Here is a 22,966-nt window from a genome sequence, read left to right on the forward strand (position 1 = left end):
AATCGCAACTTGAGCGTGATTTGGCCACCGAAGGCAGCATAATACTGTCGTACAGACACAAACAAAGAAGAGTTTCATTACTACCGTATTTTTCAGACTATAAACTGCTACTTTTTGCGCAACAAAAGCCTCTTTTTTTTGAAGACATATTCTTTATCTGACAAACTGCTTGCCTGTTTTGTATTGAGTTCATTGACTCGATAAAGCACTCCTCCTGAAACAGCCACATGCACTAATCATGATCATGCTCTAACTACTAATACTACTAACTACATACTATTTACTAATATACAATAGTTCAATTATCAACCATTGACTGCCCACTTTGGCACTCTTGTTTGACCTTCTTTTTTGTCGCGTTAGCCTCTGAAAGACACACTCGCACACACAGACACACAAAGGCATGCACACACTTGGCGCTGTAATATCTGCAGTACTAAGTAGAATCCATTGGGGTCTGATGAATAATTAAACCTCGTATGGCAGAATAAGACCAATGTCTCGCCATGTTCTCTTGACTGAAGAGCACTCGGCTGTGCCTCTCCACTTTCCGCAGAATGAGAGTAGCAGTCTGATGAACAGTCTGATAAGGAACTACAAAGTCAAACTGATTTTTAACTATGTCAAACTGTGTGAAAAAACAGCTTGGAACATATCTTCACACCATAATTATACTGCAGAGGTACAGTGGTTTGAAAAAAAAAAAATACAAGCTGAATTGTCTGTACTTGTCTTTCGGTCTGTTGTAGATGTTGCAAGTGTTAATTGACAAAGGTCAACTATTATTATTCTATATTTTGAGTTGGCGTACACTGTTGCCTGTGCACCTTATCAATCTCATGTTCACAATTACTTAAAAGTAGGTCACCTTTTTATATAAAACCTCACTTCCTGTTCTTTTTGTTGTTCAAATTTAAATGTGTGTTGAACATATAATAGGGAAAGACACAGTTAAGAATGAGACAAAGATTTAGCACAAGTGAAAAAAGTCCAATGTATTGCAAATTGTAGTCCATTATATTGAACCAGGGAATGAAACAGCCAGGCTATATCAAGAAAAACAAACAGCTGAAAGTCAACAGGGCTGAAAATGAGAAATTCTAGACGCAAGTTGGTGACGATGATGCACAGAGGATTTCAAATATGTTTTCCTACCTGAGCTATGCGCAGGGTAGATTTCATCAATCATAGATGGATAGTGAACTAATTTCATGTGCTGAGGTAAAGGCGCGATCTGACTGACGTGTTCTTTCACCTCTGAACTGTGGAGTACGCTCACCTGTGAAAAGACAGAATATGTATATCATTTTGCTTTCAAACAAAAGTTAATTTAAGTTTTTATATTATCTCAAATTCATACCTAAGGACAATTTAGAGACCTCAGTTAACCAATCATGTATCTTCTTCACTATAAAGAAAATGTGAGTGCGGAACAGATTTGCCTTTTGTCACACATGATCGCAGTAGGTTAGTTGGAAAAACACTACATTTGTAACCCTCTCAAGATGTTAGTTCCCATTTTAGCAATATATCATTTTTAAAAAGTAATGCTGGGATTTTTTTTTCTTAGTAGTTAAAATAACAAATAATCAATGCACCAAGATTTGGGTTAACCGAAAAATAACCACATACATGGATATATGTTTGACATAACTTTTCTATAGTACTGCCTAAATAAGTTCCGAATAGAGTTTTTCGAAAATTAATAACATGCAAAACCTAAGGCAATTATGTAATAATACAAGCAGCAGATGCAGTACATTTATACATTTCTCATTTACAACCATGTCGCTGAGGCCAGCCTTAACACTATTATTGCCTGGGGAGAAAATGAGTTTGACATTCCGGCTATAAAGCACAAAGCGAATTTAAGTGGGACCAAGCCTCAGAACCCAATTAGTAACTTTATGGCAGAGTCGTTCACATTTTAACAGAATGTGTCATTGATTTTTAACTTAATGTTACTTTTATGACTCCGATGTGCAGACAGTGAATATTGGCTGCTCTCTCGCTCATTAATGATCAGGCTCGCTGTCGTTAGACTGACCTCCAAGTTAAATTCATTGCTGGTGTAGCGTCCGTTTAGCTCTGAACATGTGAGACGGAACCTTCTCTCTGTGAGCTGCGTTGGTCGCCAGTTGTAGTAACGCACTTCTCGGATCACGTTTTCATAGTTAGCCATGGACTCCACACCTACAGTGACAGATGAAAATAAACAGCCTCGCAAATCTTAATGCCCACTGTAATAAAACATAAAATATAACTCATAAAAAGCACACAGCAGGTGCATCTCAATAAATTGGAGTCCAAATGTCGTTGAAAGCATAAATTCAGTAGTTTAATTCTGAAAAGTTAAACTCATGCATTACAATCTGAAAAAACAAACCAACAACAGACACTTTATGGTTTCGGCCATGGCGTGAGAGAAAGGTTAAAAAAAATAGTAATGCATGAGTGCTAGTCATGTTAAATCAGCTGTTGTATTTTACATTAAATGTTGTTTTTAATTTGAAAATTGGGTAGTGGTATATTGCTTACTTATTACTTATTTAATGAATGTATATAATATACAATATACACATTTCACTTGCTGAACTGACATAAAATGAATGAAATTAAAAATGTCTACGATATCCAAATTGATTAAGAAGCTGTGAAATATACGCATACAAGTTCAGAGAAATTGATGTATACTAAGAGTTAATAGTAACTAACCATAGACGGACATCCCAGATGTAGAATTAGTGGCATCTAGGTGTTTTCCAAGCAGAATGCTGCGCTGCAGCTGGAGTGACTCCTGATCAGGCCTCAACTCTTCACCCAACACCAGAATGTCACAGTAGTCCAAATTGTGAATGATCTGCTCCAGGCGTCCTTGTCTTTGCTCTAAATAAACACGCACGTACACACAGCTTTTTAGATCATGTGAACCTTTGACGCAACTCTTACTGTATAATTGAATAGATTGTTGACGACAGGATCATTTGCACATTTGGTGTGCTTCTGTCGTGCTCCATTGAGGCTTTCCTCTGAGGTCCATACACATTCTGAACAAGCAACAGCAGAAACTGCAACATGGTGTCTCCTAGATGATGACACCAATTACTTGTGTCACACACACACACACGCACGCGCACACAGTGTCTTAAGAGGCTGTTAAATGTGCAAAGCTGCTCTCACTCTTGGGAGGAGACAGTGAGGAAGAGCGCTGGGTCATGATGCAAGTACTTAGACTCGAAGTGAGACTGCAATTGCTGTCTGAGGGGACTCGTTACTTCAGCAGCTTATAGCGGTGTGTGTATCTATGTGTGTTTGGTTGGGTCAACAGAGATCAAGCAGAAAATAGGGGATGAGTGAGTGACACAGATTGATGATTTGGTGTAAATGCTGACTTTTAATTAAATCCCCTTGTAGTTGAAAAAAGTTGTCATTCAATTTAAGGAAAAAAGTCCATCAATTTGGACGACATGACATCATCTGGGCATTAATTGATCTGCAAAGTGCTTCACAGCAGTTTTTCCACATTGTCAGTCATAGATGTCATTCGATCATTGCTTTCCATCATAACAAAACAAACACAAACATTTTTTCCATCTTTTGTTGATTCCGTAAAATACTGCAAAGTCACAGTGTGGCATAAGTTTAAGAAAAGTTTTTGTACTGTTCACTTACATTTCATGAAGAATTTATGCAGGAACGTATGTATCATATTGAGTTGGACAAAGATTGGGGGCTCAGTCTCTAATGTGCAGTGGAAAAACAGCAATCATGTGGCGTACAAAGAACAATGAGTGGCATGAAACTTGCCAGGCTGAAGGAAATAATGAGGAACTGTTGAAGTCACATTGTACTGAAGGACTTTGAGGCAAGGGTATGAACAGCGACAAAATGTTGATTATGAGTTAATGAATTAAGGACCTTGGCTGGCCTTGAGAAAAAAGTATCCAACTAAGCCTTGAAAAGATATTCCGAGATGGAAAAGGGAAATGAAGCAGTGCCAAGTCCGCAGTAAATGAATGACATGGAAAGCAACTAAGAGGACAATGAATGATTAAATGGGTCTAAAAGAAATGTATTGCCAGGCTTTAAAAAGATTTTTTCTTGAATCCTTTAAACTTCATGAGATCGGCTCATTAAGGAACTTCAACTTGTGTGTCCCCGGCACATTCACTCTGCTTCACCCTCTTTCGTTCCAACTGTTTCTTTCTTTGGCTTCCAGCTAATCACTTTCCCCAGCTGCCGGTTCTATTTCACTGGCAGGGAGAGCTCCACTACACCAACTCTTAAAGCATGATGCTCCTTTCTGCTCTGCTTCCTTCACTGCATTATTCACAATAGAGGGCTCAGACCTCCTTCACTCTTATCTCCTCTTAATTAGCTCTGGGCCAGGCCAAATCGGGATGTTCCTGCCATGGCGGTCAGGGACAAGAGGATTTAAATACTCAATTTTCAATGGTTTTGGTGAATGATTCTTGCAGCTGGTCGGCACAGGTCTCAAGTTGCGCTGACATCGGTACTTGTGAGGGTGCATTAGAAGTGGAGGAGCTCATGTAGACTAACCTGTGTCCCCTGGGGGGAGCCCTGTAAAGTGCTGCTGCAGGAGTGAGCAAGCAGATCTGCATTCAACACTTTTAGTTTTAATTACAGTTTACTCCTGAGAAAATCGGGCTCTTATCCACAGCTGCTGCAAGTACCATTGCATAACCTTGCATTACTATCAGATTTATTGTTTTAATTATATTTTAAAAGTTGTCCTTTTGATATATCAAGATGTAAATACCAACAGAGATAATACATTCATCAATAAGTAATCGTTGAGCTCAAGGGATACAAAGACACACACCAGTGTGTGTGTGTGTTTGTGTTTTCCTGTGGTTTAAGATATGCTTTGGTAAACAGATGTATTTGAGGAGTTTCCTGCAGCAACTGAAGTGTCTGTCCGGAGTTTGGGGTTGAGATGGACTGCTGGCTAGCTATCAGATGAGTCTGTAGTCTATTCTGAACTCTGAAGTCTACAAGGAAATTGGATTTCAGTAAGAAGATGGAATCCATTAATGCTCAAGTTTGTTTTGATTGTCATGATTCACAGTGAAGTCAATCATATATCGGCATGGACCGATAGGACGCCAACCAACAAAATAGGTTTTTCTTCGAAATTGAAATCTATAAGCTCAACTAAAATTTGTAGCTCCCCACATTTATAAGGCAAATGATATGTGGATGATGATGTTATGGCCTGACTAAACAAAGATTGAACTATGTGACCGCAGTGACCTTTAGTATTTTTTTTGCCGGCGCCTGTATTTGTTACCCTGAACCTCAGAAGTGTGAAATGCAAACAGTTGCTTGTCCAATGTGCTGCCTGCCTCTGACCATTCCATCTCTGTCAATTGATGTGCTGTGTCATCAATATGAAATCTCTGCCTCCTTGCACACCATTAATTACTGGTGTAAAGACAAGTCCACATCTGTGCACATACACCCCTCCCGATACCTCTACAAAAAGGTATAGTAGCTCCACATATATTGGTTGGCCGATACATAATTGACACTACACGTTTAAGTGCAAACTCGTGGGAGGCTGTTGGTCTCTAAAAACTGCTGCATATCACATTTGACACTACAGTATGTTACCTGTGTTATGGGCAGAAGCATCTCCCCTGTTGACCGTGCTGATGATGTGGAGCTGCTGGAATAGCCTAACACCTTTTGGCCCCCGGAGGTCAGAAGGTGGCCAACTCTGTCTTTCTAATCCGGTGATGGTTATCATGGGCTTGCTGGGCTGCAGCACCATTACTACTGCTTCAATGTCAGGGATGGTGAGACAAGTGTCTTCACCAAAACACCTACGAATGAGCCAAGAGAAAAGGTTTAATGAGAGGATGTCTGGCATACTAAGAAAATGGTAGAAAGCAGGTATCTGTTATACTAATCAGGTACTGATCCGATACATATGTTTTGTTGAAATACCCCTAATGCATCTGGTAACGGTACAAAAACTAGTTTATTTCAAATCTTAGCTTTGTAAAGAATTCTATTCATTTATACCGTTATTTATACTGTTAATTTTATAATTGAAATAATTACTTTAGCGCCAGCTTTCTCAATATCCCTTCCAAGATGCATTCAACCATCATCTGACAGCTTGTAGGTCCACTTGGTTGTAACTCCTCGATGTTATAGCGTTGTTGACAAACGACATGTCTAATTGCACCAATATTCTCCGCTCAATAAAACGGCGCATGATAATGAGCCAGAAACTCTCTGGTATAATGTCACAGCTAAAAGGCTTAAAACAGTCCACAATGGCTTTACATGACACGCAATGAACACCAAATGACCAAAAAGGGTGGAGTAGCAGTAATTTCATTGAAAGAAAATTCATTGAGCCGTTTAATTGATGATCAACTCACGGGAATCATTTCAACATTTTCATTTGAATTTCATTTTTCTTTTCACAAGTGTATTGTATTGTATTGTATTGTATTGTATTTTTGGGTTATGTGAAATGATCTCAGCGATACATCGACAGTATTTTTACTCCAAGCTCGTCATGCAGCTCTTTGTTGAAGCACGTACATTATTTATTTCATAACCGTATTCATTAATTTCAACCCCTCCTACAGCAAGAGTGCTTAGCTCCACATTTCCTCCCTCTGTACCTGGATAGTACTTGCCTGCAGCGTCGGAGGAACAACACCGTCTTCTCTCAGCCTCATCATAAATGCCTTGTATTTTGTATTGTGATTTATCCTGAAGTGTTTGTCTTTTTTTTTTATAAACCTAAAACAGTTATCTTCTTGCTTTTGTTGAGGGAAACCATGCAAGTGTGTGTGTGTGTGTGTGTGTGTGTGTGTGTGTGTGTGTGTGTGTGTGTGTGTGTGTGTATTTGTGCGTGCGTGTGTGATATGACTGAGGAGTCGGATGCCGTGTTGGTTTAGCAGAGCTGAGACATGAACCTGGAGAAGGTCCAACTTAATTACAAAGAAATATAACAAGGGATCCTAAAACAACTGTTCTGGTGATTAGCCCTGATTACTTTACTTTGCCGTTATTAGAAATCAGCTAAAACAAACATAATTGAATTTGGAGTCATTCCGAATTGTTTAACTGTTTATTTGTGTGGATTGATACTCTCTATGGAAGCTGGCGACTGCTAATCTGTTCATGGTGGAAACAAGTAACTGAGAAGAATCTGTCTTGTGCAGAATACAATGGAACATACATTGGCAGTCGTGTCAGCATCATTAGACAAGTTCACCTTTAAACAGAAACAACATTACAAGAAAAGCAATGCAATAAAAAAAATGCAGTGCTTTTCCAAATATACTTTTTCTGAAAGACATACATTTTGAAAAGGCTGAGCTGATTTGACCGCTACCTTGTTACAAGAGAGAGGTGAAAAAGGGAGATTTCAAGTTAATAAGAAAAGTTGGGTAGTACTATCCGTCTTGTATTAACGCATAGCAGAATAGCTTGTATTAACGCATACAGAACATGTAAGAGCTTGCAATAAAAAAAGTATTTATTGGGTATAAAAATTCCAATGAAATGGAGCTATAGTAAGTGATGGTAACTCAAAGAAAAGGAAAAAAAAAAGTTCTTGTACATACTGGACAGTAGTAGAGATGCGAAGATGTCGGACTCCTGGAGTGGGAAACTGTCGAGAGTTTATGTAGGAGACCTTTCTCACTGCAACATTCATGTTTTCTAAATCCTCTCCCTCCATCACCAGGATTGACTGAGCTGGGTTAAAGTGAAACTAAGAACAAACACACGTACAAACACATGTAAATGATGATTAGTGTGACGGCACAATTGAATGAAACGCATTTTTTACTTTTTCCTCAAGAGTTTCTGAGCTAAAACTCATTTGAAAATGGAATTAAGGTTAGAACTGTCACTCCGGACTAGTATCACAAAAACAAAGCTGTTATTTTCAAAAGCAGTTGAAGAATATGGCTGAAGACCTGTAAGAATGATATTGAGATTAACTTGGAGGAACTGGGTCAATTGGGTCAGTGACCATTAATAGCATCCACATTTAGACATAGAAAATGCGTAGTTGTATTTGTCTCACTATAATACAGAAAGAAAATGTATATAGAATTGCATGGAAACCGAAATTCCCTGAAACACACAATTTTCTATTTTGTCCTTTAATATGAACATTGTTCATGTTTTGACAGCAATGAGCTGTAAAGTCTGGAAAACCAAGAACATAAAATGAAAATGTACCAATTTACCTTGACACCATGTCTTTTATCAGTAGAATGATGAATTGAATCATGATTTGAATGGCTGCTTCCTTAGAGAATAAACATTGATGGGTTGAAGTTTTGGACCATTCAAACAGTGAAAATGAAGCCTGCAGACACCTTAGTCAACAAACTTGAAGCAGATGCTCTTAAATTTCATTAGAAAACTTCATGAGGAACTATAAAAGAGTAAACTGACATCCATGATTTTGTTTTTTAAGAAGTGAAAAAAAAAAAAAAGCTAAGCAATACGGACCAATAGTTTTGTTGGCTCTCCTGCATTCACAACTTGAACATAGTTATTTGTGGCCAATCTTCCTTGAAAGATGGTTTGCTGCTCTGGTGATTTTGGGCTCTTAGCAGCACCATGGGGGTCTTCACACTCAGCCATTCCCCTATTATTTCCTCCTCGTAGGTTTCCTTTCTTGCCATCGTCCTCATATCTACTTCTGCAGATGCACTTGCTTTCTTTTCAATTCCTCTAGTCTCTTCTTTTCTGTTATTTAGTGCTCATCGTGCTGTGCCAGTCCTCTACAGGCTAGCCAGATGATGTCCCTAAGCCACACACAGAATCATGGCAGCTGAAAAAGCAAAGAACCTCTTAAGGTAAACTTCACTACACTCATCATTCTCACATCCCAGGTGACGCTTGCCACATCTTGTGTGAAGTGACAAGAGTTTTTGTTTCTCTCCAACTTTCAATATGCAGTCAATGTTTTATTTCTGTGGTGAAAAGAGAAGAACAAATATTTGTGCAACTGCGAATTCTTTTGTGGCTATGCTACAAAAATAGACAATGTTTAAACTGTGCAACTTTGTAAATTATGGGCACTGTGGACATGGACATGCATTCAGGGGTAAATAATTACATACTAGCTACTGCTTGAGAGGTTGAATTTTTGAAGGCATATCCAATTGTAGTGTCCCCGTCTGATCACTAAGGGCATCGTGTAAATGGTGCACATAGATGTTGATAAGGGACAAAGAAGAAATAAGAGACAAACAAGAAAGTTGTGCCGTTTGGCAATTGGCTTTGCAAGTAGTACATACATGGAAGTCATTCTATGTGCTTAGGTGTATGTAAAGTGAATTAAAACAAAAAATATTGCGTAGCGTCTTGAAAATACTTCACTGACCGATTGGAATAGGTGGCCCAGCGAGCACCGACTGATTTATTTTTATATCATAATATGATAAATACAGTATGATTCTATCGCGAGAAAACCAATGACTTCTAGAAACAAATAACTGTAAGACGGTTCTTTTTGAGAACTTGTTAATGGAACTTGTTAAGCTGCCTTGTCTTGTCCTCTGTATGTGTACCTTGATGTTCTTATCCAAGCTTTCAAGGGAGTTGATGTCCAGTCCTTCTTTGCAAGCCTGCAGACAGGAAATTACTTTTTGACTCTCAATCTTGCCTGGTCGGATGGTCAATCCAGATAAGCTGCCTCTGAAGTACTGAGTAAACCTTGGCTTGGTCACCTCACCACCTAGACATGGACATGCAGACACACATACACAAAAAAACAGCCAATATTAAACCTTCACCATCCATCCATCCATCCATCCATCCATCCATCCATCCATCCATCCATCCATCCATCCATCCATCCATCCATTTTCTGACCATTCATTGATGCTTAATTTTCAGTTCTGAATATCCCAAAAAATTAAGCAATGTATTTTATATATAAAACCAGAGAAGGCAGTATGAAATGCCATAAAATCATATTCTAACTGAAGATGACTAGTCTTTAATTTGGACACTAAAGTCAAATATGGGCTTTTTTGCTTCTACTCTCATCCTTTAGTAAATTATCATGTTTTCATGAGACGTGAGTTCCATAGAGATCCATTTGTAAAATATGTCACAAGTGTGAAATCAACTTTTTGTAGGAAGGAGCATTTTCATTTGCATTTGTATTTTTTGCAAATGTATCAAGTGTGTTGCCATATAAATGCTCATATTCATGTAAAACTTGAATTTGAAAGTGTGAACTTTTAGAAGGCAGGTACCGTATTTTCCGGAGTATAAGTCACTCCGGGGTATAGGTTGCACCAGCCATAAAATGCATAATAAAGAAGAAAAAAAACCTATATAAGTCACACCTGAGCATAAATCGAATTTTTGGGGGAAATTTAGACAAAAGCCAACTCCAAGAACAGACATGAATAGTCAACCACAGGCTTGAACGGTATGGTATGGTAACGTTACATAAACAAACGAGGAAGTGAGAACGCCTGATGTAACATATTAAGAGTTACTCAAATAACTAACATAAATAACAAATTTATTGAGTCATCCGTGTCACTTCAAATCATTAATCCATCGAAATCTTGGTCCTCTGTCACTTATAAACACCTCCGCTGACTCCAGATGCTGATGTCAGACTCATCGTCAGTTGCAGTTCCAATTATTCCACAGGCGTCGAGCGCCCTCTTGTGGTTTAGTGTGATAAAACATGTGAAATTGTATAATGATGTGTTAATAATTTCACACATAAATTGCTCCAGAGTAGAAGTCGCACCCCCGGCCAAACTATGAAAAAAAACTACGACTTATAGTCCGGAAAATACATTAGTTGAATATTTGAGAAAGAGGATATAAGTCAAATCACCGTTGAATTGCTCTAACCTACACAGATTGTCAAGTAGCAGAACAAATCAGCATTCCTTATTGTTTGCGATGCTGAATGACTAACAATGATGAGCATTGCGAAGAGCAATCGGGGTGGTAACAGAAGCAATCATGGTCAACTACAACTGTAGTCAAGGGGAGCCTAAGCCTCATTTCAGCATCCTTCCCTGCACTTTGTCAGACAATGTCCGGCTTGACCCAGTTCACCCTAATTCCCAGTTCACTTTGCAGGCTCATGTATCACTGCTCGGAAGGATGTATCAGTGAGCTCAAAAGCTCAGTCTGAGCTGTTGAACCCACATCTGACCACCGCAAGAAACTATTGATCATACACTTATTTCCTGGTGGTGAAAACGTAAGCAGTGTTTTACCCCCCAAACCTACCACATTTAAACCATATTCATTTGCTGTTATTTCAGTTGATGAGTTTCCTCATTGTCAATAGAGCAGATAGTTGAGATGAAGGCTCGAGTATATTCTGTTATCTCACACACTCTAACAACTAAAAGGAAACACAATATCTAGATGAGTGGAAACTATATTAAACCTAGATTTTTTTTCCTTCCCTCTTAACTTTGCTTAGATCTGTGGGCCACTGCTGTAAAAAATATTTTGTTAACATTTCTGTAAAAAGGAAATAAAATTCTCTTGGGAGTCTGAAATACCACAGTGTTGTTGATACTAACACTGCCATATTAAAATAATTTAAAAAAATTGCCAACGAGACTTCAAAATCATGAACTTGTCGTGTGACCGGTGATGTGCTGAAAGTTTGTCTTGTTGTTCTTAACTGCCAAACACCACTTATTTTTCTCACGTCTACATGTTTGAGGCTGAGAATGGTTAAAGCTTCTCGTGGCTGGAGCATATCCCACGAGTCGTGGTGAGCGCTAGCCAACACCTTGCATGCAAGCCAACACCTTGCATGCAAGCCAAACCCAGGATCCTCTCTTTTTCCGACAGACCCTCAGCTGGCTCGTCTGCTGTGTTACATCCTTGTTCGGGTTGTGTTGATGCGTGGGTCCACAAAACAGAGTCAACAATTTAACATGCGGCCAACTTCATGTCATCCACAAGTAGAGATCTTCTTGCTGTTCTTTATGAATATACTTTGCGTGTGCAGATCTCTGCCATGGGGACGGCACGTCTCACCTGCGCTGAATTTAAAAGGCATGAGGGCAGGAGCTTCAATTGGCTGGAAATGCCTACCCATGAAAACGCCAAAAGAAATAAAACTCCACCTTGGAGGCTGCAATAAGAGTTTTGCCTGCTTTGCATGCTCCATGTGAGAGCAAAGTTCATAAAGCCTTGTTTTTTCAAGATAACGATCCATTCGGATGTTATCAGTATAGGCCACAGATAGACGAAGGTTTCTTGAGAATTATGAGCTGCCGTGGAGCAGAAAAGATACAAGTGAATATCCCACTCTGCCGTGACTGTTGTTTATGAGACGATCATTCCCTCAGCTCACTCTACATCTTCCATGTGCTCACTGAACCGTCTGCTCAGCTTCATTTGCATCTAGGAGCAGCTACTGATGCTGGAGAGGCTGGGGAGAACTGGAAATATGATCACGACTTGTGTCTACTTGTGGGAAGGCCAGTATTTATTGAAAACTGGGAATAATTCTTATTACTTACTATAAATATAGAAGTGGTGTTGATGATAATCAAACATGGCCAACTCTTCCAAAGGTTGTAGTTTCAGCTAACATTGACATTCTGGCTATTTTTATACCTTCATATAAAAACATGCATATGATAGGGCACTGTGAGGTTTCTCCTGCTTTAACCAATGCAATTTAAATAATGTGGTTTATTTAATACTAAGATAGTCTAATTTCTCCCAGAACATCAGATTTGAATTAAACCTCTTAGATATTATCCTGTGATAATCTAAGATATGGAGTGAATGTGATGTATGATTATTTTTGTTGTGCATCTTTTGCTGAGGCACTAGCGGTATCTTTTCTTTGTGTATAGTTTCCATCTGTTTATTTCTTAAAGTAAGGTTGTCACTTCCCGTTTCTGCTTCTATTTGTAAATATTGCGCTTTAAATGAAAATGCATGATGAAGTGCTTTTAGTGCTTGAAGTGCTTTTACCACAACATTACTGCTATTGTCAATAGACTAACATATTGTAAGTCTTCATACAAATATATGAAAATATATAAACATGATCATTGCTTCTATGGTCATTTGAAGCCATCAAACGATTGGTACTTGAGCATCCACATATCAGTAAAACATACATCTAATTATACTGACAACATATACATATTCTCTGTACCATGTGAAAAAAACAAAAAAACAACTGTGTGAGTTTCATTGTAGTTTACTGCATTGTATTGTATGTTTTTGCTCAAAATGATTCAATGGCTAAATCCACAAACGCTCATATGTCATGCTAATGCTGCTCTATGATGTCAGTATATACGTATATTTCAGTGAGACATGCTTGGGGATAATTGCTATTCATTTTCATCAACTGATGAAAATAATTTATTGCAGGCCATTATTTCACATTTACTTTCATGCACAACTGATTGATGCTTGTTCTCAGCTGCTAATGGTGGGTTGGTACGGATTTAATTACCGTCTTACCAAAGCGTACAATCTTGTGCCACCAAGCTCAAAGTTTCATAGCATAAATATCAAGAATGTGATCATTCTCAATTACATTTACTTGCTGTGGTCGTGACAGAATCTATTTACATCAAACAATGCTGACTGGCCAGTTAATGGCTATGAGCCATGAAATTACATCAAGGAATATAATGAAAATGTCACTGCTACATGCAACTAAGCTTTGTTTGGACTGACATTTTCTTTCTGTTTGCTTTGCACCCATTGCCTGTCTACTCATGCTTTCCGGTCTGAACTCTTGACACTATACAAAGACAAAAGTCCCTGCAAGGAGGTTTTGGCACACGCCTCTAAATCGATGATTTAATCAATCAGGGTTTGGACTACGCACTGTTTTGGTCCCTCAATCTTACAATCTTATAATACTTAGAGAAATAACTAACAAATTCTAATATGATCACAAATGTTTTTCATGATTGTTGCAATAGCGATGTGTTTATTTCAAAAATATTGAATAGTGAATCATTAAAAGCCAATTGTTGTAGCTTTTTAAACTTTGTTTTCGATATTTTTTTTTCCAACACATTGATTATTGCTAGTACATATCTGCATCATTATATTATTGTTAAGATCGGAGAGATGTTATTAGTGAGTCACTCTGCAACTTCCTCTTCTACTTTGAATATTTGGGGAACCATTTAGGTGACGACCATTTCCAAAAGGCCCCAGTGCACAAAGCAATATCCATGATGGCATGGTACGATGAGTGTGCTGTATCAGACGTTTCCAGAGCCCTGACTTCACCTCAATTAAAACTGTTCAATCTCCAGAGATTATGAGCCAACATCAGTGAACTTTGAGCTCACAAATGAAAAGCCACGTTTTATTGCTCCACTATGTTAAATTGGTAGTTGTTTTAAAGTGCCATTTTGCATTTCTGTTTGTGAGTTAAAATGAAGTGAGAATTAGATTTTTAAATGTTTCCAATATTTTAATCATAAAGAGATAGCTATCCCCCCGTGCTCAAGCCATTCAAGTCACTTACATGTGAGTGGTCAGAGGTTGAGTCACTATTAAGTCAGTAATCATCGTCTCTGTAGCATCAAATAAAATACACTTCCTACAAGTGTCATTCCCACAAAGGGATTATGAGAAAGTTAATTGCTTAAAAGATTGACAGGTAATTGTTTTATATCATAATTGAGTGCTGGGGTAATCAAGTACGCTTCTCAAATGTCTGACCGGAACCACATGCAAGGAGAGTGTGTATATTCTGAAAAGCAAAATAGTTGGGAACTTATCTCTTTGAATGTATGTAACATCAACAAAAGGCAGTCTGCAGTGGTTAATGGCACTTTGGTCTAGCACTTTGCATTGTCATTTTTTTCAAGAGTCAAAGGATCACTGACAGGCTTTTTGAACTATCTATACAATTCTACTCAGTGTAAAAAAAAAAAGTGCCATTTTTTGCACCCTGATGTGATTAGTGTCATCTATTCGCTTAGAGGACATTTTAATTGTATGACTTTACTCCGACTGGTTCAATCATTTGTCAAAGACAGACTAAGTGTCCTTTGTAATTGAATTGTTCATTCAGGACCAAAGAACAAGTGCCACGCTTTTTGGTTCCCTTAGTAATGATGTGTCAAAAAAATATTAGTGATATCGTTGGGCTTGCTCTGATATGAAAGAGGTATTAAACCAGCATAATACTACATTTAATGCCAATTTTACTGACTCTGATCTTAATCTTTCACATTTCATATGTGAATCAATTGCTTCCCATTTAGTCAAAGACAAGACTGATAGCACAGAAGGTCTGAGTACGCAGTTTCCAAGAAAAGGTACGTGAACCCAAGTAAAATGGCCATAAATTTTTAGCCAGTTTTAATCTAAGTTACAACAATTGACAAACAGCATGTTTGAACTAATATCATGCAAACAACTGTATGTCTTCATGTGTTTACTGTCTGTATCAAGCAACCAAAGTGCAGGGTTGAGAAAGGATAAGAGCTGCTTGTCTGATGACTTTTCAAAGACATAATTGTTGTCAGGAGTCAACTAGTCTACTGTCATCAAATTGAGTATATAATAGAAGCCCTGTCCTTGAAAAGCACATTTTCCATTCTCATTGCCCAGCATGAATCACACGTTGTACAAAAGAGCTCTCAGAATACCCACAATTAAAAATTGTGAACTTATTGAAAAAAAACCCCACAAAAGTATTTCTAAAAGCTTAAAAGCTATTATGTAATCAAGTAAATCATTAAATGACGATGAATCATGATCATTGGATAACACCACTTACAAAAACACTACTTCCAATTCCCCTCCAAAAAATGATGAAGTTTTCAAAAGAACACCTAGAAGTTCCACTGCACTACTGATAAACTGTCTGTGTAGATAGAAGAATGCAAAAAAAATGTTTGGGAGGAACAAATGACACTTTGTATGAAGAAGATATTATATATATCTTTCCAATTTGTCAGGGCATTATACATGAGAACTTGACAACTTGCCAGTTGAGGCTGAAGAGAAGATGGGTGGTGTAGGACAACAACCCCAAAGTCAAAAACAGAATGATTTCAACATTGTTTCCTACCCAGAGTCTTGACCAAAAACCATTTGAGATTCTGTGGCATGATCCCAAAGAGCGACTCGTGATTATGATCAGGCTTCTGCAGAGTTTATTGATGATCATTTAAATAAGTTGTGTTTTCGGAGGGAAACATCTAAAACATAAAGGATCGTGGCCCTCCAGCACAGGATTTGGACTTCCCTCTGACATGGCAAGTGCCTCACAAGCAAGGGTGATTCTCACTGATCCTCTTGGATTACCAACAAAGAGAAAACCTCCCTGCATCTTACATGAAGGTGATCAATGTCCAATCTTGTGTGCCTCCATCTGTAAGGATTCCCAGTGGGCATCACTTAAAACAGTTCATTCTAAAGCGCCATTATTCCCCAAATGTTGAAATTCCAGCCAAGCCTTTTGCAGCCTTAAGCTTCTGATTGACCTTGTTTACATAATGAATAGATTGCCCAGTAGCATTTTTCAGGCTGGATTCCAAACACAACAAAACAAGAGTCAAATAGTACATCAGGTCTGGTGTGCTTTGCAACCCATAAAATCTGCCCTATTTTACATCCAAGTTGCTCTCTTTCTGTTTCACTCTGTGAAGCATATGCTTGTTGCAACCGTTTGCAGGTTTTTTTTATATATCTGTGCTGATGCACCTGTATTCAAGCATTTACAGGAACAATATCCATCCCCACATAACCATTCCTTGTGCCCAATATAAAATATACTTTCCATTGGTTTTGCTCCTAATCAACCCCATTTGTCTCATGAACCCGAGAAGTGTGTGCCTATTGTTGTAACTTAGATGGGTATGAGATCACTTTTACCACCAATGTATGCAGAAATTGAAGTGATTCCAAAGGGTTCACATACTCGTAGTTTTTTTTTTTGGGAGAACTGTATATGTGGAGGTATATGTATATGTGTTGGGTTTTTATATTGGTCTGTCCTCTTCTTGGTTCCTCTGTATTGCACAGTTCTTTAGGATAATGTGGTAAATACACAATATCAGCATGAGTGATTTGTTAACTAGCTCTAGAAGCCAAGCCAATGAATTATCTATACCGTTTGCCATCATTAGTGTTGCAGGTGAACTGGAGTCTCTCAGCTGACTTTGACCAAGATGTGGGGTACACCTTGAACCTGTTGCCAACCAATCCTGGGCAAGAAGCCAAGCCAACATAAAACTTGAATTGAAATATGCATGGCCTCAAGCAAAGTTTCTGTAACATGGCTCTCAACTCCAATCAGTCACAGGAGCAAGATTCTTGCTGACTTTTGATTCAGCTTGCAATGAAAGAAACGCTATATTCCTTAGAACTACGGAACGGTCAAAATGAAGCTGAAGCAAATCTGATCACCTTGCCAGCAGGCACCAACTGTAAGCTGTACGTCAATCTGGGAAGGATGGATGGGCCAGTCATCTGTCACCAGATAGGGATCATATGTCACCCCGTCCACGTAGAGTGTCACCGCTGGAAACTCCACGTTGATGACGTAGTAATGCCATTCCTTGTCGCAGATCTGGCATAGAGAGAGAAAGAACACGGTCAAAGTCATGCGGACTTGACAATATATTTCAACTTTATAAAACATCTCACAGAAGGACATTGATATGGACAGAGTAAGAGTAATGGTGGCCTAGTTAGTGGCTAGCATGGCTGATTCACAGTTCTGAGGATCAGGGTTTGAATCTTGGCGCCAGACTTTCACTGTGGAGTTTGGTTGACTGAAGATCACCAATAGGTGTGAATGTGAGGTTGAACGCTAGTTTGATAACGTGCACTGCATTTTACTGTTCAGAGTTTACTGCACCTCTTAGCCGAAGTCATCTGGGACAGCTCATCTGCAATATTAATGAGAAACGGATGTATGGAATTCTACTTTTTAAAGCATACCTTTTTTTAACAATCCGATGCCCACCAGTGTTTGTATTCACGTTAAACTGCATTGGAGCTTGTTGCCTCTCCCAAGCAGAAGAGTAAGTGGGCCCACACTTAGAGGAATGTGATACTGATTTTAATACATTAGTGTTTGACCCTCTTCTGATGAAAGCTTGACAGTGCCACTCATTTGCATGTTTGGCCCTCTTTTGACCATGTAATTGATTGCACAAGCACCCTCATGCCTGTTGTTTATGTTTTGCATAATTTCTCCTTCTGTTTTGCCATAGACGTGACATTCCTATTTAGCTGTGCTTCATCTCTTCCTCTCAGCTCCTCTCATTCAATGTGGGTCAACTTCTGACCACTTGACCATGGGTGACCTCGCTCTGCACACATAGCAGCTGTGAGTTGTAATCGATGGAGGTGTTTTTGGTTGTGTGAGGCAACTTGGTGTGATCTCTCATGACTGCTGCTTGATACACAACATCAATATCTGCAGTTGGTGCTTAGAGTGAATAGAGGATCATGATGGGATTAAGATCAATAACAGACATTTTTGATTTGGAGGTTCAGTACACGGTCACAGCTTGCATGTCTATTGTCGCCTTCACACTGGATTCCTAGTAAATTGGTGCATCAAAGGCATAACTGTCGCGCTGGATTCATTCATCTGTTTCGTTTTGACAGAACTCACCGAAGCGGAACATTGCAGTGTCCGAAATGTGCATTCACAAGGGTGCAATGAGATTATTGAATTAGTGGTGATAACTGGTTTCAACACAAAGAGCGGTGGGCAGTGAGGCTCGGGTATTAAACGTCAGACTACACCGGCTCTGATACTACCTCAGAATTACCAATTACGTAAAAAGAAAAGTGGAAAAAAGGCTATCAACCTGTGTTTAAATCTCAGAAGTTTGTGATCTAAAAGATGTGACCAAAATCCATGCATCTGCCTATTATCTGAACCGCACTATCTGAGTTTAGCCAGCAAGCAGACTAATCTCTCGACATCAACCACAGTGGTTGCCTTATTTTTACATTTTTGTCCACACTGGCTCTGTATTTCTATTCTATTTGCACCAAGGATGATTTTGCCATCACCGGCCTTCACAGTAGGTGCGGTGTTCATTTGGTAATGAGATGTGTGTTCGCATCAAACAGGCCTTTTTGAAAAGGTGCACAACCGATATTCAATCCTACAAACTTTGTTTCAGCAGCATATATCAAAGTCTTCACAACATTCAGAGTAGCAAAAAGCCATCTATCCGTCCTACAAACGCACTATGAGGATGCTCTTGCTCTAACAACACACTACCTACCAGCAGTTGTTTGCACACAAAAGCATCAACTGAGCTGCATTATTTGTCAGCAAAAAATCTTCTAAGCCAGAGTTGGTGTTCTGTACTGAATCTCCACTTCATATTTCTTGTGAGAGCAAAAACTTATGTATTCCCTGATTACTTCCCCGAGTCTCTGCCTGATGCAAATTGACAGACGAAAATGGTGAACGAAGTAAATATTCCTGCAAACAAAGGAAAGAGAGGACTGATAACAACCAGAGGACAAACCGGAGTGAACGAGAGAGGGAGAACAAAAGCATAGCACATCAAAGATTTTTCATCATCTCTTGGGGCACTTGGCGGAAAGAAGAAAACAGAATTGCTATCTGCCCACTTCCATCTCACTCTTTTTCGTTTATCTGCTCGCCTTTTCTCAATGCTTGTCTCTCTATTAGAACCTGACAGTGGGAGCCGTTGCCTCATATCCTTCCTTTGGAGTTCAAAGTCTATCTGCACCCATTCTACGAACTTAAGAGGAGAGATGGAGAGGGAAGATAGTAGAAAAAGATAGATAAGGCGATGTGAGGCGAAAAGGTGGTGGCCAGAGAGATGACACAGATGGATCAGGGTAGAGTGCAGATAGGAAAAATATGAGGAAAGGAAACTGGTGAATAAAATTATCGGAAAAATTACTTTTCCAAGATATTGGAAATAGTCCTAGAAAAGAAACAGACATATAACTTACAAGTGGCAATATACTGTATATTGTCAAATAATGCTCTAATAAAGGCTGTGACCCGATTGACCCCACGCACCACATGAAGATTTCCAAAGTGTTAATCAGGCACAACATACTGTAAAACTACATAGAGCATAGTCTGTCTCTATTTATTATTACAATCTTTGGAAATGCTAAGCCTCATGTTCGGATTTTGTAGCAGTTACCATTTTGTTTAATGAGCTAACAACAACATATTACTGTACAGATGTGCCATTTCATTTGGGAGGGATTCAACAATATTTTGATGCCGCACAGCTTTATCTGGTAATTAATTTGGCTTCACCACCCGCACAAAATGGAAAAAAGGCATTTATGAAGTGTACAGTAAACATATTATCTGTTTTAGTACAGACATTATAGCAATTTTTAATTAAACATTTTGTTTGTTTGTGGAGAGCCACACAGAGTAGCCGAGAAAATGAGAGAAATTATTTGGAGGTAGAAATTCAAGGAGAGTAGAACTATTGAGTCTTATTAACAGAGATTGATGGGCACTGCAATGAAGGTGACTTTAAGTCAAGGAGGTGAGTTATGGAAAAGAGAGAAAAAGTTACAGTAAATGCAAAATTTAACATGAAAAAAATTATACATTTATTGTCAACATTCCAGCAGAAGCAATTTTGAATCTTGCCAACTTCCTCTTCTCACATGACAGTAATTTAATTGGTGAAACCTCTTGTTAAGGAGTGTTATTTCTCATTTTATAGTCTGAGGGGAAAAATGTCTAAACAGACTGTTTCAACATTCAAGCCATTCCAGTATTTGGACAATTATGTAAGAGCCCCAAATTGGCAGTGTGCAAGGCATATAATTATGAAATGGAAGCAACAATTACATGAGTGATACGCAGCAGCCATTTCAGATGTTCCTCTGTCTGTGTGTTTGTGTCAGGGAGATATAGTTGAAGCCGACTATGAATTATTGACTTGTAAAAGTAACAAATTAGTGTCGCAATTATCTAGCAGCTCAAAGATGTGACATGAGTCAATGGTCGTATGACTCAGAATTGCTACCTCACATCCACAAAGCTGCATTTTGCAAACACAATCACATCTACGTGTGGCCGTTTAAGTGAAACGTTTTCACCCAATTGAACACTAATTAGCCCATAGATTTTCACACATCCTCTCTATGGTTAGGTTAACACTGCAGGTCTTAATGGTTAATTTGGATTTTTGGGTGAAATTCATTTTTTTCCTGTCTCAGCTTTCACATAAATGCGGCCTCCGACTTTCTGGTGTGTAAGCCAAATGCGGCCCCCAAGAGACCTGTAGAAGGAGCAACGATGCCACTGACATCGTAGTGTTTGCGGAAATGTGTTCCAGCTTGTCGGAGCTCATCTGTTTAACATCTCGTATCTACAGAGGAGCGATGCAAGAGGAGGTATAAATGTTTGGGAAATGAGGCAAGGCTTTTCAATCTCCGGAGACTTCTACTAAAGATGAAATCACACCATTGCTAAAAGTAATAAATGAAGCGTACTACTATCACCATAAATATCCACTTTATGCTTCATCTTTCGAGTGGCATTAATTTGAAGTCAAATATAAAGTAAATTGTGTTACGCAAAAAAAACTTGGCAGATTCAATTTTCTAGCTCCCTGGACTTGCAGCTCCCCCGGCACACATTTTGGACTCTGGATTAATGTCAATTTTGGATCTATGTGACCTGCCCATTCAAACTGAGGTCAGATTGGAAAAAAACTGATAGGCATCCGATCTAGGACCACATATGAAAGTGACCAGGTCTGATTAGAAACAAATAATCGAAATTGAGCCGTTCAGACTGTCGCACAAAAAAAAAGAGATACATACGGATATGCATACGAGCGCACAATCTAATGTGGGTCGCATTTGCCTGACGTCTGAACCGAGCCTTTGTTATAAATGTTGAACTTGTTCATTTTATAAGGAAAAAGATGTTTTGTCCTTCAGTTTTATAAACTGAAATTAGGGCTGGCTGACCAAGTGTAGACCCACTTACCTCTGTTACATCCCCAGTGACTGAGTAAACTGGTTTCTCCTTTCCCAAGGCAGTATATTCAACTGTAATTGAATGAATGTCTGGATGAGGTAACTATGTGTAAAAGACGTTAAGTAATATAGTGGAAGCCAAAATATATATTTTATACAATGAAAATTACAGTCCTAGACATGATGGAAAAAAGAAATGATATGGTCCTTAAAGACATTGCATCTTGCGATTTCTAATGCACGTGCAGTCCATTTGCTTCTCCAATTGTTGAAGTTGTTCATGGGGATGATATTAAACTCACAAATTAGTATTTGATATGCACATAGAACTGATTTTGTGGCGAATAAGCTGTATATTATGGAAACATAATAGCAAATTGTGTGCACACTATACCTATTTTGTTTACTACAAATGAATATTGTGGCCCCAACTTATTTGTTTTTTTTCTCCGTGTCATATCTAGGACTACATAAAAAAAATAATAACCCCAATCTGTCGCCAACATAAAACTTGAACTGGAATATTTTAGCATTCTCATTGTCACGTCAACTAACAGAGGTAGATCAGTCAGTCAAAATATCCACTACTCCACCTTTAGACCTGCAGGGGGCAGAGAAAAAATGTCCACATCACATATCACCAAACTTCCTGTCAGATGCCAAGGATGGCCATATTGCCTACAGACCAGCATGTGAGCTGGGGGAACATACAAGGGGAAGCTCAGTTCCTGGTCACATGCAACTGGTAAGAAATGCTATAGTTTGGTTCATGCTTGGTTTGTTTGAAATGTTTGGTTTGAGCTGCAAGCTCTATTTATCTGAACTTTGAGTGGCTCAATCAATTCAGTATACACAAAGGCAAAGTGGATGTTTATGTTTGGCATATGCTTATGTTTTCAGTTAAGTTGCTTCTTTATTTTTACTTGGTTACTTATGCTTCATATTTGCCTGGTATATGTATGCAATTAGTGAATTTAGTTCA

General features: G+C 38.7%; 1 protein-coding gene across 1 annotated transcript in view; it reads right to left on the bottom strand.

Moving 5' to 3' along the window:
• LOC147054522 (calsyntenin-2-like) overlaps positions 1–22,966 on the bottom strand; it is a 71,565-nt gene that overhangs the window by 2,896 nt on the left and 45,703 nt on the right. Inside the window, exons 9-15 of the mRNA XM_085916404.1 lie at positions 17,425–17,587; positions 9,582–9,748; positions 7,614–7,762; positions 5,635–5,846; positions 2,716–2,886; positions 2,048–2,193; positions 1,156–1,279 (exon numbers count right to left, since the gene is read on the bottom strand). Of these exons, the coding sequence (XP_085772530.1) occupies positions 1,156–1,279; positions 2,048–2,193; positions 2,716–2,886; positions 5,635–5,846; positions 7,614–7,762; positions 9,582–9,748; positions 17,425–17,587 (1,132 nt within the window). The remainder of the gene's footprint in view (positions 1–1,155; positions 1,280–2,047; positions 2,194–2,715; positions 2,887–5,634; positions 5,847–7,613; positions 7,763–9,581; positions 9,749–17,424; positions 17,588–22,966) is intronic.

This window comes from Syngnathus leptorhynchus, chromosome 7 (assembly GCF_054491065.1).
Source record: "Syngnathus leptorhynchus isolate UIUO chromosome 7, UIUO_Slep, whole genome shotgun sequence".
In the NCBI taxonomy this organism is placed as follows: Eukaryota; Metazoa; Chordata; class Actinopteri; order Syngnathiformes; family Syngnathidae; genus Syngnathus; species Syngnathus leptorhynchus.